The following is a 10,612-nucleotide window of genomic DNA, read 5'->3' as shown; positions in this document are numbered from 1 at the left end:
ACCTCCAAACAGTGCTGCCGTTATGAATTACTGTGGGGCATCCATCAGACGGAGTGAGTGAGTTTTAGAGCGCCTGGGTCATCGAATCCTCAAGGCGGACCGTCCCCAGAGGACAGAGAGGGAAACGGTCTTTGCACTGGTACACCAGAAGTCCTTTGGACGATACTAACTCGGAATTACGACAATCTTCATGAGGGAGTGTCTTTAGATGTATTTCCTTCATGAATATCTCCACATGTTTTCCGCGTGAATACCCAGACAGAGAATTGTAAGCACACATCTGAGGTTTCTGTTGGAAGCCTCCTGCGAATTTCTTAATCCGAGTATCCGTCTCCAAAAGGCCTTGATCGAAATCGCATCATTGCGGATCTCCACAGTTCTCTCCTAGAATTTCCTCAGACGGGAAGAGTGTCAGCACATTTTAAAATTAGAGGTGTAACGTGCCATCGGAATATTCCAATGTCGGCACCTTTCCAGTTTGGCAATGCCAAGCGGACGGTTTCGGCTAGGCCCAGCCAGCGTAGCTGGGCGGAGGTCGTCATGGAGCATCGACCCAACTACAAAGCCCCGACTACCGTCGCCGATGACAACGTAACCACGGGTGACCCCAAGTCGAAACGTGGTGTTCCCGCATTATAATTTTCATACAATACATGCCTCCTCAAACGCAACTTGCGCACGAATTAAAAGCAACTTGCGTGGTATTCTTGTCAGCACGTTGTAGTATTCTCTTCCCTTCTCCGGTGCATTAACCAGAGCGAAACCTGACTACAAACAACTACATGACGTACGTGAATCACCATATTTCTAGGTAATAAAAAAGGCAATTCCAGCAAGGAATTCATTTATGGATCTTTCAGACCATAAATGTCGTTCTTGTCCCCATTAACTCGCTCGAGCCACTCGAGTCGGTCCTTTAACTGCCGATTTTCATACTCCTTGGCTTGGAGAGCCTCGCGGTATTTATTGTGAGCAGGCTCCACTTGAAGTCGACGTGGAGTATTGTCGTGTGTTATCACCTCTATTGGGTGGGCTCCGGGAGCTGTAGGGGCTGCAGGGGGGGCATACACCGCAACGTGTTGAGCCGCGTCTTGGTTATAGGGGTAGGGCATCTGCACAGGAACCGTTGGAGGCGGTACTGGCGGGGGAACCGGTCTGTACGCCCCCGGAACTGTGGCAGGGTAGGCTCCAGGTGTAGGCGCGGGCGCAGGGTAGGCTCCAGGTGTAGGCGCAGGGTAGGCTCCATGAGCAGGCGCAGGGTAGGCTCCATGAGCAGGCGCAGGGTAGGCTCCATGAGCAGGTGCAGGGTAGGAGCCCGGCACTGGAACTGGCTCCAGCCCGTATGTACGAGGCTGAATGTAAATGATCTGGGGTGCCGCAGCGTATTGCGTATGCACCGGCGGAGCGTTATACGGCTGCCAAGCTGGTTGTTTCTTCGCCGCCTTCACCGGCAGCTTTTCGGTGTGAGGCTTCTTTTTCGGAGCCATGAAACAGCGCTTGGCGCAGTAGAACATCAACGCGATGAGCAAGATGTTGCAAACGACTGACAACGCAATCCAGACGTAGTACCAAATTTCACTGGAGGTGTAGTCCGTTGAAGGCATATCCTTGTAAAATGAGTGTTTTCGTCATGAGTCATAAGCGGTATGACTAATACAAACAGAGCTCAATTCAATTCGACTGCTCATCTTCTTCTGGAGGGCGTCCCCAGACGGCCCAGCTTATGGCATCAAATGTGGAATCATCAGACCAAATGTCCTTCACGTCGCAGATTATGGATGCGAACCTGTTGCTCTGAAGTGCTTCGGCGATGTCCTGTTCGTATGTGAGACTTCGTAGAGTTTCAAGAGCTTCAGGTGAGACCTGACCGCCTTGGTTGTTCACTACGAAGCAGATGGTGCTTAACCGAAGGCATTCTTCAGAGACAAGATACCTCAACCACTGCTGGATTTCGTTCAGCGCCTGTTCCGAGGAGCATATTCGAGGTGTGACAACGAATAACACCGATGACAGATCCAAGGTCTGACAGAAAATAGGCCACATCATCCGCACACCTACACTGGAGCCAGTGTCCCATACTCTGAGAGGAAGGTTGGTCGGCGAGTCATGACATTGGAACACCTGAAAGGACCTCGTCGTGGCTCCACCATTTTTCGCGGTGAAGCCGGTTAAGGCCTGCGCTAATGTGGTTTTGCCGGCGCTCTCAGTGCCGAGGATGAGAATGTCGGCGACAAAATCGGCCTCCTTCTTCTTTTCTTTCCATATGAGTTTGATGTCACGACGCTCTCTTTCCTCAGTCAGTGCTTCCGCCACTACGTAGGTTTTCGAACCACATAAGCAGCATGTGCCCATAGTCTGCACACATCGAATCACTAAATTTCCGGACGGACCCATAAAAAAAACTCACATGTCAGACATCCTCACCATGCTAGCATGCATCCGAACTTTCATTGTCCGGCATGTGCCAGACTGCGACCTCGCCGTGTGGCAGAGCCCTTTTCTTCCGGAGTGGTCGTGGTGCTCGTGGTGGTTGGGGTCAGAGAAGAAGCCGGCACAGAGACGGCAGAAATACACGTCCGGTTCCCTGTCGGCGTCGTCGCGTGCTGGACGCTGAACACGGTGTACGTCAGGCTCTCGGTGAGCTCCAGCGACAGCACGCGAGAATGAGGGCTGCGTGGAGGCGGTTTCCAAACAGGCTCCCTTAGGGTGGATGTCCCCGCACGCATCGCAGTAATCCACGGACCCATTTGTCAGGGCGGCCTCCAGCGTGTGTAGGTGCGTGTATTCCGGATGACGAAGCGGATCTCGGGCGGCACAGAGCCTTCGGACCGCTGAGATGACGAACGGTCTCTGTAGCAGGTGAGACGTGGAAGGGCGCAGGTTGGGATCCTTCTGAAGCATGTCGTCTATCAACTGCTGAAGGTCCGCCGAAAATCGAGGAACGGGTATCCGGCCAGGGTTGTTCTCTAACACCTTATGCCTCACATCCGACATTGATTTTCCGCCGAAAGCATGTCGCAGCGAGCACAGCTCAAAGAGGACGCAGCCCAAGGACCAGACGTCACACGTATAGCTGTAGGCCATGTTCAGGTGCAGCTCAGGCGACATGAAAAAGGGTGACCCTACCTGCATTGTTAGGCGCCTATGAGCTCACTAGGGTATGCGCCAGGTCAACACTGGGTCTCAGCTCCTTCGATATACCTAGATCCCCAAGCTTCGTGACGCCGCTCTTCGTCAAAAAAATATTCCGAGTCTTGACGTCCCTATGTACGATCCGCTTGCAGTGCAAGTAGTGCACTGCCATAAGACACTGAACGAAAATCTCCAGTACCTGGTCTTCGGAGAAGTAGCCATCGTGGTGAATCCGCCGACGCATTCGATGGGACTTGGCGGTATCGTACCCAACATGACGATAGTTTAAGGTGGCGAACTCATCGTGGCTGGTGCTTTTGACGTTACGGTACCTTCTGTCAATTTCCTGCGACAGATCGCCATTGTCAGCGTATTCCATGACAATCGCCAGAAACGCGGATTGTGCTTGTCGCTCCGAGGAGACGTCGCTCTCTTGGACGTCCTCCTCTACGAGGACCGAGTCCACGTATTGGACAATGGTAGGATGATTTAATTTCTGCAGGAGATTGACCTCGTTGAGGGCTTTCTGTATCCGATCCTGCAGGTTGCAGTCCGAGTTCATAGCGCTGCGCCTCCGGCAGCGTGACGAGACGTCAATTTCCTTCATCACAAGCAACTCTCCGGTTCGAGTGTCTTCGACCACGAAACACGTACCAGAGGCTCCTCGGCCAATCTCGTTGATCTTCTTGTAGTGGCGGAGAGGATGATCGTCAGTCACAACATCAACAACCATTCCATCAACAATGACGTATTTTGCATGTGCCTCCATTGAACGAATGAGTGTACCCATCAACAAGGCGGGTACGCCCTGATGTGAACCTAATAGAGTTGAGACAACGTGAAGAAAGCCCTACTCAAAATAACAATTTAAGAATGAAGCTCGTACGATTTCTGATGAAGCTTGCCAATGAGACTGTTGTCGTGGAGCTCAAAAACGGCACAGTCGTGCAGGGAACTATCATCGGCGTAGACGTCGTAATGAACACCCATCTGAAGAACGTCCGAATGACCGTAAAAGGTCGAGCACCGATTTCTATGGACCATCTCACATGTCGCGGAAACAACATCAGGTACTACATTCTGCCTGACTCTGCCCCGCTGGACACCCTCCTGATCGATGACACCCCCAAGAACAGACCGACGAAGCCGAAGATTGCGAGTGGGAGAGGTCGGGGCCGAGGCGGGGGAGGCCCTCGTGGAGGGCGAGGACGTGGGAGAGGTCGTTGAATAAGTGTAAAAATCAATTCCCCAAGCAATTTGGCCGAATTGCAGCATGTCGCTAAAAGAACTTGGCAAAGAACGTAGGCGCCAAGGGCGGTTCTGTAAGCAGGCATCCTGGGTCATATGGTTAGGCGTGTACGCGCCTACTCCAGCACACGCGCTGGGGAGTCGCGAGAGGCGTTCTGCGCTATGGTTGTAGATCGGTGGTCGTTGAGAGTGCTCTCGGCGGTTTGCAAGGTTTACGATATGATAGAGGATGGGGTGACAGTGGTGGAATTGGCGGAGAAGGGAAGGCAACCATTGCCAGAGTTGGATGTTATTTATTTCCTCACTCCGTGTGAGGAGTCAATCAAACACCTCTGTGAGGACTTCATTAACGAAAGACGACCCAAGTATCGGAACTGCCACATCCTATTGACTCATGCTACGCAGGATCAGAACCTTTTGAAGCTGATAGCCAGCACTCCGCTGTTGATACCGAGGATCAAGTCCTTTGTGGAATTCAACTACTCCTTCGTAGCGTATGAGTCCCGCATATTTCACTTTGACGACCCCTACTCTCTGCCAGAAATGTTCGGGTCTGATCAGCAACTGCAGGAGAACGCACCCTTGAGGTCGAAATTGGAAGTGATCGCTGACAAGTTGGCAACCTTTATGATTACCCTGGGTGATAAGCCCAACATTCGTTTCCATAATAACGGCAACGGTTTATGCGAGCAGGTGGCCCAGCTCACCCATCAGAAGATCACGAAATACGACGCCTCCCAACTGAACCGAGGTCGAACTACACTGGTTTTCTTGGATCGCTCTTTTGACATTGGGTCGTTGTTGGTTCACGACTTCACATACCAGGCAGCCTGTTACGATCTGTTGGAGATTCCTTGCTGCACCCCTGTGGACCTGTCGTCGTCGTCAGGGAAACCACCACCGCCGGATGACGTGGTCAGCGCCGGCTACGCGGCTGGGGAGGATAAAGCCATCGTGTTGGGCGAGCATGATGACATCTTCGTCAAGTACCGGCATTACCACATAGCAGTGGTTAATAAGGCTGTTCAGGACGAAATTAAGCGGTTCTCTGCAAATAACGCTGCAGCCCAACTGCAGAAAGGTGGCAAACTCAACAACGAGGAGACAGCGGCTGCCATCAGAGCGCTTCCTCAGTATCAGGAAGCTCTGGGGAAGTACTGGAACCACGTGACGTTGAGTGACATGTGCTTCAAGGAGCTGCAATCTCAGTCTATTATGCGCGTGGCTGGCGTGGAGCAGGATATCGTAACCGGTGTCGATAAGGATGGCAAGGAGGTCTCACCTGGGAAGATCCTGACCAGCATAGGGAATCTGCTTGGGGACATGTCCATCAACAGCCTCTCCAAGGTCCGTTTGCTCCTCCTTTACTTCACGCACGTGCTCAATATCAAGAAAGAGGACATGAAAACGATGGTCGACGCATCTCAGCTGAGCGCGGACATGGTTAGAGTGGTGGATCTCTTTCTGGAGCTGAGGCTGCACAAGGTCACGAAGACTCACAACGCTCTCAGCGGCCTGGACAACTCCGAAAAGAAGAAGAAGACCGAGCAGAAGCACATGCATATATATGCCGACAACGCCTCGAGAATTGCCTACTACAAGAGGAGGCTCAAGACTGTCCAGTTCGAGCTCTCACGATTTCAGCCTCATATCTCAGAGCTGATGGAACAGGCTGCGTTGGACCAACTGCATGGGGGAATCTATCCTTACGTGCTGGAACCGGACCGTCCGAGAGCGCGTATGGAGGAGACCTCTCCGTTGGAGGCGAACCTCCGAGCAAAGAACTTGGATTGGGACTGGGGGGAGGCCACCGACAACCCGTCCTCCAAGGCGATGCGGAAGCCTGAGGCTCAGAAACAAGCTAGAAGACGCGTCGTTGTCTTCGTCATCGGAGGTATTACAATGGGCGAGATGAGAGCTTGCTATGAGGCTACACGCTCGACATCTGTGGACATGTATCTGGGTGGTACCAGCATTTGGACGCCGAGATCGATGTTCAACGTTCTGAAAGAAAAGGACGCCGAGAGGCGACGGGAACAGGAAGAGACTACCAAGTCCGAAGACAACGACAAGGAACGGAAGGAGAAGAAGGACTCCAAGAAGAAAAAGTTCTTTGGATGAGGACTATGACGATGACAAGGAATGAAAGGCTAGGATGACGCCAAGAAGGAGTTCTTCGGTTACATGAGGATTATCGTAGATTTATGACCCGCACACAACCCTACAATCTTGCACCTTCCGTACCGTCCGTTCGACGTCGTGGTCGGCCACCATCTAAGACTGTAAGTGACCCGGCCAAGCGACAGGCCCCAGTGGAGTCACCAGTGGCCCCGCCCCGACCACCACAAGAGCCTCCAAGGTGGTTTCAGCCGCCCCAGACCAATTGTCTTCGAACTCTTTTTCCGTTCGTTGAACGTGTTCCAGTGGACATGGAGAGGTATCGCGCCGCTATCGCCCGTACCAGCAGTCCAGTCGCACTTGACGCGCCTGTAGAAAGGCAGCCCACATCGATAGTGCCACCGGCTTGCGAGCAGCCGCAACCGGAAGCAACATCCTCGAGTGATGAGAGGCCTGCTCCTACAATACAACCCTTGACTACCCAGCTCGAATTGTTGGAGAGATCTCTGGAACACGAGGTCATGGAGGCCCAACGAGAGGTACAGGTCCTGGAGGCTGAGTACGTCACGGCGTGTTTAAAGGATCAGCCATGGTTCACGTCACAGATGCGGATGTGTCTGAATCCTGTGAAACAGGAGAAGAAGATTAAACATACAGAGGAAGTAAAGGAATGTCACCCCCCTCTCGAATCCAGTGTGGTCTTCTTCAAGGGCAACAAACATCGCATGGAGATGTTAGCTGACGTGTGCCGAGACAGCGAGAAGTGGCCTGATGTACTCTGTCCGTGGAGTCGAACGATGCTGCTCTCGACGCCCAAGTTAGTGAAACGTCCACGCGACGATGTGGTGGGTTGACACGCCGCACGTGTATCGGATCACCTGCCAACTGGAGGGCTCCTTGCCATAGGCGCCCCCAGCGCCAGAGATTCGTCTTTCTCTTCGATTCGGCGGCGAGGAGAAGGCTGCCTTCAAGTCTGAGATCGTAGCGGCGAAGTGACAAAGAACTGTGTACCATTGGCATCGTGTGGGTATGGCACGTGAGGCCCTGAAGAGGTCGACGACGAATTTGGATTCCCCCCCCACGCAGAATAACTCCGACTGTGTACCAACCAGAGATCTGTGAGGGTGAGGCCTGGGATCCCTGCCGCTGGCGTAGAAAGGCGGATTGCACATGCTGAACGTGAACTTTTCTTGTGTGTCCTCTGGGAAAAAACAATGAGGACTTGGAGATAGGACGGTCCGCACGTCGCAGTCGGGATTGGCGTCTATCAACGTCTGTGCCACTTGTAGTGATTGGGCGTCAATATCGGTACCCAGCATCCGCCATCCGTATAGTTTGGCACCCAGAAGGCAGTAGATAGCATTTGCACCAACACCGATGTCTAGGCCTGTAACAGGATTTGCCGTGGGAGGTGGGGTCTCGCCATGTCGCTCAATGATGGCGGCTGGATCAGCCCACATACCTCCAGATCCAGTTACGAGGTCATTCACTATTCTCACGTACACCTCCCTTGATGGGACCGGAGGGATCATGTACCCAGATCCAGCAGGAAACGGCCACTCAATGCCGTGTCGGTAGTGCAAGCTGACCTTCGTCAGTACTCGGACGGCCTCCGGATCCTCGCCCCGACCAACGCTGGTTCCTCCGTGGTCTGCTTTAAAGATGAACGGTCTGAGTTCGGGATACCGTGCACCGAGCACCTTGTAGTCGATTTCCTTCCAATCCGGATGGAACTGCATAAATGCAGTTGTTTGTCACCGTCGGGTCCACTCAGTTTCCAGAGCTCACCACGAGATTCGAGGACTCTGAATTCGTATTGTATCTGCGCCGGGCTGGTTTCTCACACGTAGTCATTCAATACGGGACTGCACCCCGCCCCACGCCTCCCTCCGACATCCGCTTCGAGCTCTTCGACTTCGAGGAGGACTTGTCATCGTGGATCGCAGGGGCTGATTTGGTGATTGCACATGCCGGCGCGGGAACGATCTTGGAGGTGGCTCAGCTGGGCGTGAGAATGGTGGCGGTGGTCAACGTTGCGTTGATGGATGACCATCAACGCGAGTTGGTGGACGCGCTGCCGTTCGTGGTCTGCTGCGAGGTGTGCGACCTTGAGACAGCGGTGGATGAGGCCTTGAGCCGTAAGCCGTCCAATGAAGCTGCGAAAATGATGGAGACGGCGGAGCGTTCACTTGAACTGCTGAAAGATATGCTGTTTGGCAGTCTGAAGACGGATATTTTCGAAAGAGTTTGATCCAGGCTCCTTGTGGGGTGGATGGTCTGAGATTTTTGTCAACAATAATAACTGCTTTGATCTGTATATATGCCGACTACCCAAAAGAAGCTTGTGAAGTCCAAGAAGACGGCGAAGCCTGCTCACATCGAGTGGCCTGTGGTAAAAAAAAAGGCAAAGCCCAAGGTCAAACGTCGCGTCCTAACGCCAACCGTGACGAATCCTTATCCGCCACCGCTCAAAAACTGGAAACGTCCTATAAGATGTCTTTTGAATCGGTATGGAGATGAGTGTGGGGTAAACGTCGATGTGGACTCCAACGCGATACGACTTCTTGCAGCGTTTGTGGAGGATCTGTTGAAGGATCTAGGCGCTTCTCAAACAAACCGAGCTGGTTTTGCCAGGATAGTGACCGTCTGTAAAGAATTCTTCCCAACATTGGCGGGAGCTGGCCTGGATACGCGTGGGTTTCTGGAGAGGTTACAGACTCCTGACTTTGGAGGATTCGTTTTAGTCAAAGAGGACCCAGAGTCCTTCGTCACTGATGGAGACAGTTCTCGTGACTCAGAAAGCAGTTGCTCCTTGTCAGAAGACGCGACAAGAATGTTGAAGGACGCACAAATACGAAAGTTGGTCATGAGGAGCGACAACAGATATTATCAGCGCTGACCCCTGAGACGATTTGGTTTCGCCTTGCACCCATATTTTGCATGTTGTTGCCTATCTTGTTGATCTGTTCAGTGAGCTTCGCTGAGGTCAATCTGAATGACTTGGCTGAGGCATCTGAACAGCAGTCCGAGATTGGGGACACCATCAAGAATGCCCTGAAGAACGACACCCTGCCGGAATGTGAAATGTACGAGCAGAACCCAGGGTCCTGTGACCCTCAAAATGCCATGGAGAAATGCATTGCTTGCAAGCGTAAGGGTCTCACGTTCCTCTCGTCGCACGAGAACCGGTGTCCAGGCCAAGAAGCGATCAAGCACTCTTTACGTGACAAGTACATGTTCGTGGCAAGCTATCAAAGCGCTCTCTCTACAAGACTCAAGCGCAAGGTACACATCTGCCGTGTTACATCAGCCACCAAAGAGGAAATAGCTGAGAACGAGGCCCGTAAGGGGGCCGGCGCCGGTGTGCCACAACCTGCTGTGATTCAAGGTCAAATGCAAGGCCAACCGCAAGCACAAGGCCAGTCAAACCCCAATTTCGAGGCGCAGGAGAGTGAGATGTATATGATGGCAGGCGTTGGGCTTTTGGCTTTCATGTGCATTGGCGGAGTCGTATTTGTGACGATGAAGTGAGACCTGTGGAACTTGCTTATAAGTGACGTGTTTGAGTTTAATTGGTAACAAGGAGACACAGTACATTACAAAAAACTAATTTATACGTGTCTGGACAATGTCATTATTATTCGGTACGTTTCAGATTCATTGAATGACGAAAAAAGCGCAGAAGCCAAGTAGAACGAGGATGAGGACACCTACTCCTCCAAACATGAGGATGTCTGTCATGTCGGACTGGTGGGCTGGAGGGGCGGCAGGAACTGAGAGTGGCGCAACTTCTTCCTTCTGCCTGCCTCGAGCTTCGATATCAGCTTTTGTGGCCTTGCGCACAAGGCATAAATGGTACTTCCCTTTGACCTTCCCGAATCCAGATTTACGGCCGCCAGCGTAACTAACAACCCACATGTACTGATCTTGAAGTCCAGCGGGGAATGAGTCCTGAGAGGGACAGAGGTTATCGTATCCGCCAAGGACCTTGGGAGCGGTCTTGCAGGCCACGCATTTCTCCATGGCGTCGTTGGGGTCACAACTGCCAGGGTTCGCCATGTAGAAGTCGCAGGAGGGGAGAGTGCCAGCAGCCAACATCTGCATTACCTCGGCT

At 52.6% G+C, this 10,612-nt stretch overlaps 10 protein-coding genes across 15 annotated transcripts; 6 read left to right on the top strand and 4 right to left on the bottom strand.

The window, feature by feature from the left end:
* Window positions 1-459: 459 nt before the first annotated feature.
* On the top strand, window positions 460-639 carry KVP17_000306 (uncharacterized protein; the record flags this gene model as incomplete). The annotated part of the gene is made up of 1 exon (XM_068520250.1): window positions 460-639. One exon carries the CDS (start codon window positions 460-462, stop codon window positions 637-639), a length of 180 nt encoding a protein of 59 aa, XP_068371610.1.
* A 206-nt stretch (window positions 640-845) lies between these two features.
* On the bottom strand, window positions 846-1,604 carry KVP17_000309 (uncharacterized protein; the record flags this gene model as incomplete). Its single annotated transcript, XM_068520292.1, has 1 exon — window positions 846-1,604. One exon carries the CDS (start codon window positions 1,602-1,604, stop codon window positions 846-848), a length of 759 nt encoding a protein of 252 aa, XP_068371616.1.
* Window positions 1,605-1,671: 67 nt separating this feature from the next.
* KVP17_000307 (uncharacterized protein) lies at window positions 1,672-3,901 on the bottom strand (the record flags this gene model as incomplete). 4 transcript variants are annotated; one of them, XM_068520267.1, is made up of 3 exons in its annotated part: window positions 1,672-2,355; window positions 2,425-3,126; window positions 3,155-3,901. In XM_068520267.1, 3 exons carry the CDS (start codon window positions 3,899-3,901, stop codon window positions 1,672-1,674), a joined length of 2,133 nt encoding a protein of 710 aa, XP_068371613.1. The 4 variants fall into 4 exon arrangements, with proteins under 4 accessions (XP_068371613.1, XP_068371612.1, XP_068371611.1 ...); XM_068520266.1 differs by lacking the exons at window positions 2,425-3,126; window positions 3,155-3,901 and having other exon boundaries at window positions 1,672-2,394; XM_068520265.1 differs by lacking the exons at window positions 1,672-2,355; window positions 3,155-3,901 and having other exon boundaries at window positions 2,404-3,108.
* Window positions 3,902-4,005: 104 nt separating this feature from the next.
* KVP17_000311 (uncharacterized protein) lies at window positions 4,006-6,501 on the top strand (the record flags this gene model as incomplete). Of its 3 annotated transcripts, XM_068520296.1 has the most annotated exons (2): window positions 4,006-4,291; window positions 4,463-6,501. In XM_068520296.1, 2 exons carry the CDS (start codon window positions 4,006-4,008, stop codon window positions 6,499-6,501), a joined length of 2,325 nt encoding a protein of 774 aa, XP_068371618.1. The 3 variants fall into 3 exon arrangements, with proteins under 3 accessions (XP_068371618.1, XP_068371619.1, XP_068371620.1); XM_068520297.1 differs by lacking the exon at window positions 4,463-6,501 and having other exon boundaries at window positions 4,006-4,359; XM_068520298.1 differs by lacking the exon at window positions 4,006-4,291 and having other exon boundaries at window positions 4,477-6,501.
* An 83-nt stretch (window positions 6,502-6,584) lies between these two features.
* KVP17_005287 (uncharacterized protein) lies at window positions 6,585-7,352 on the top strand (the record flags this gene model as incomplete). The annotated part of the gene is made up of 1 exon (XM_068515092.1): window positions 6,585-7,352. One exon carries the CDS (start codon window positions 6,585-6,587, stop codon window positions 7,350-7,352), a length of 768 nt encoding a protein of 255 aa, XP_068371623.1.
* Window positions 7,317-8,237, bottom strand: KVP17_000308 (uncharacterized protein; the record flags this gene model as incomplete). Its single annotated transcript, XM_068520280.1, has 1 exon — window positions 7,317-8,237. One exon carries the CDS (start codon window positions 8,235-8,237, stop codon window positions 7,317-7,319), a length of 921 nt encoding a protein of 306 aa, XP_068371615.1.
* A 2-nt stretch (window positions 8,238-8,239) lies between these two features.
* On the top strand, window positions 8,240-8,749 carry KVP17_000313 (uncharacterized protein; the record flags this gene model as incomplete). The annotated part of the gene is made up of 1 exon (XM_068520313.1): window positions 8,240-8,749. The coding sequence occupies one exon, from the start codon at window positions 8,240-8,242 to the stop codon at window positions 8,747-8,749; it is 510 nt and encodes a 169-aa protein (XP_068371622.1).
* A 69-nt stretch (window positions 8,750-8,818) lies between these two features.
* Window positions 8,819-9,397, top strand: KVP17_000312 (uncharacterized protein; the record flags this gene model as incomplete). The annotated part of the gene is made up of 1 exon (XM_068520312.1): window positions 8,819-9,397. The coding sequence occupies one exon, from the start codon at window positions 8,819-8,821 to the stop codon at window positions 9,395-9,397; it is 579 nt and encodes a 192-aa protein (XP_068371621.1).
* Window positions 9,398-9,438: 41 nt separating this feature from the next.
* KVP17_000305 (uncharacterized protein) lies at window positions 9,439-10,029 on the top strand (the record flags this gene model as incomplete). The annotated part of the gene is made up of 1 exon (XM_068520227.1): window positions 9,439-10,029. One exon carries the CDS (start codon window positions 9,439-9,441, stop codon window positions 10,027-10,029), a length of 591 nt encoding a protein of 196 aa, XP_068371609.1.
* Window positions 10,030-10,155: 126 nt separating this feature from the next.
* Window positions 10,156-10,602, bottom strand: KVP17_000310 (uncharacterized protein; the record flags this gene model as incomplete). Its single annotated transcript, XM_068520293.1, has 1 exon — window positions 10,156-10,602. One exon carries the CDS (start codon window positions 10,600-10,602, stop codon window positions 10,156-10,158), a length of 447 nt encoding a protein of 148 aa, XP_068371617.1.
* Between the last annotated feature and the right edge of the window lie 10 nt (window positions 10,603-10,612).

The sequence above is a fragment of a genome (genome assembly GCF_019968985.1).
Source record: "MAG: Porospora cf. gigantea B chromosome Unknown PgB_NODE_816_length_10612_cov_123.051, whole genome shotgun sequence".
Lineage (NCBI taxonomy): Eukaryota > Apicomplexa > Conoidasida > Eugregarinorida > Porosporidae > Porospora > Porospora cf. gigantea B.
Note: the sequence above shows the minus strand (reverse complement) of the source record. Positions and strands in the feature narration are given on the sequence as shown.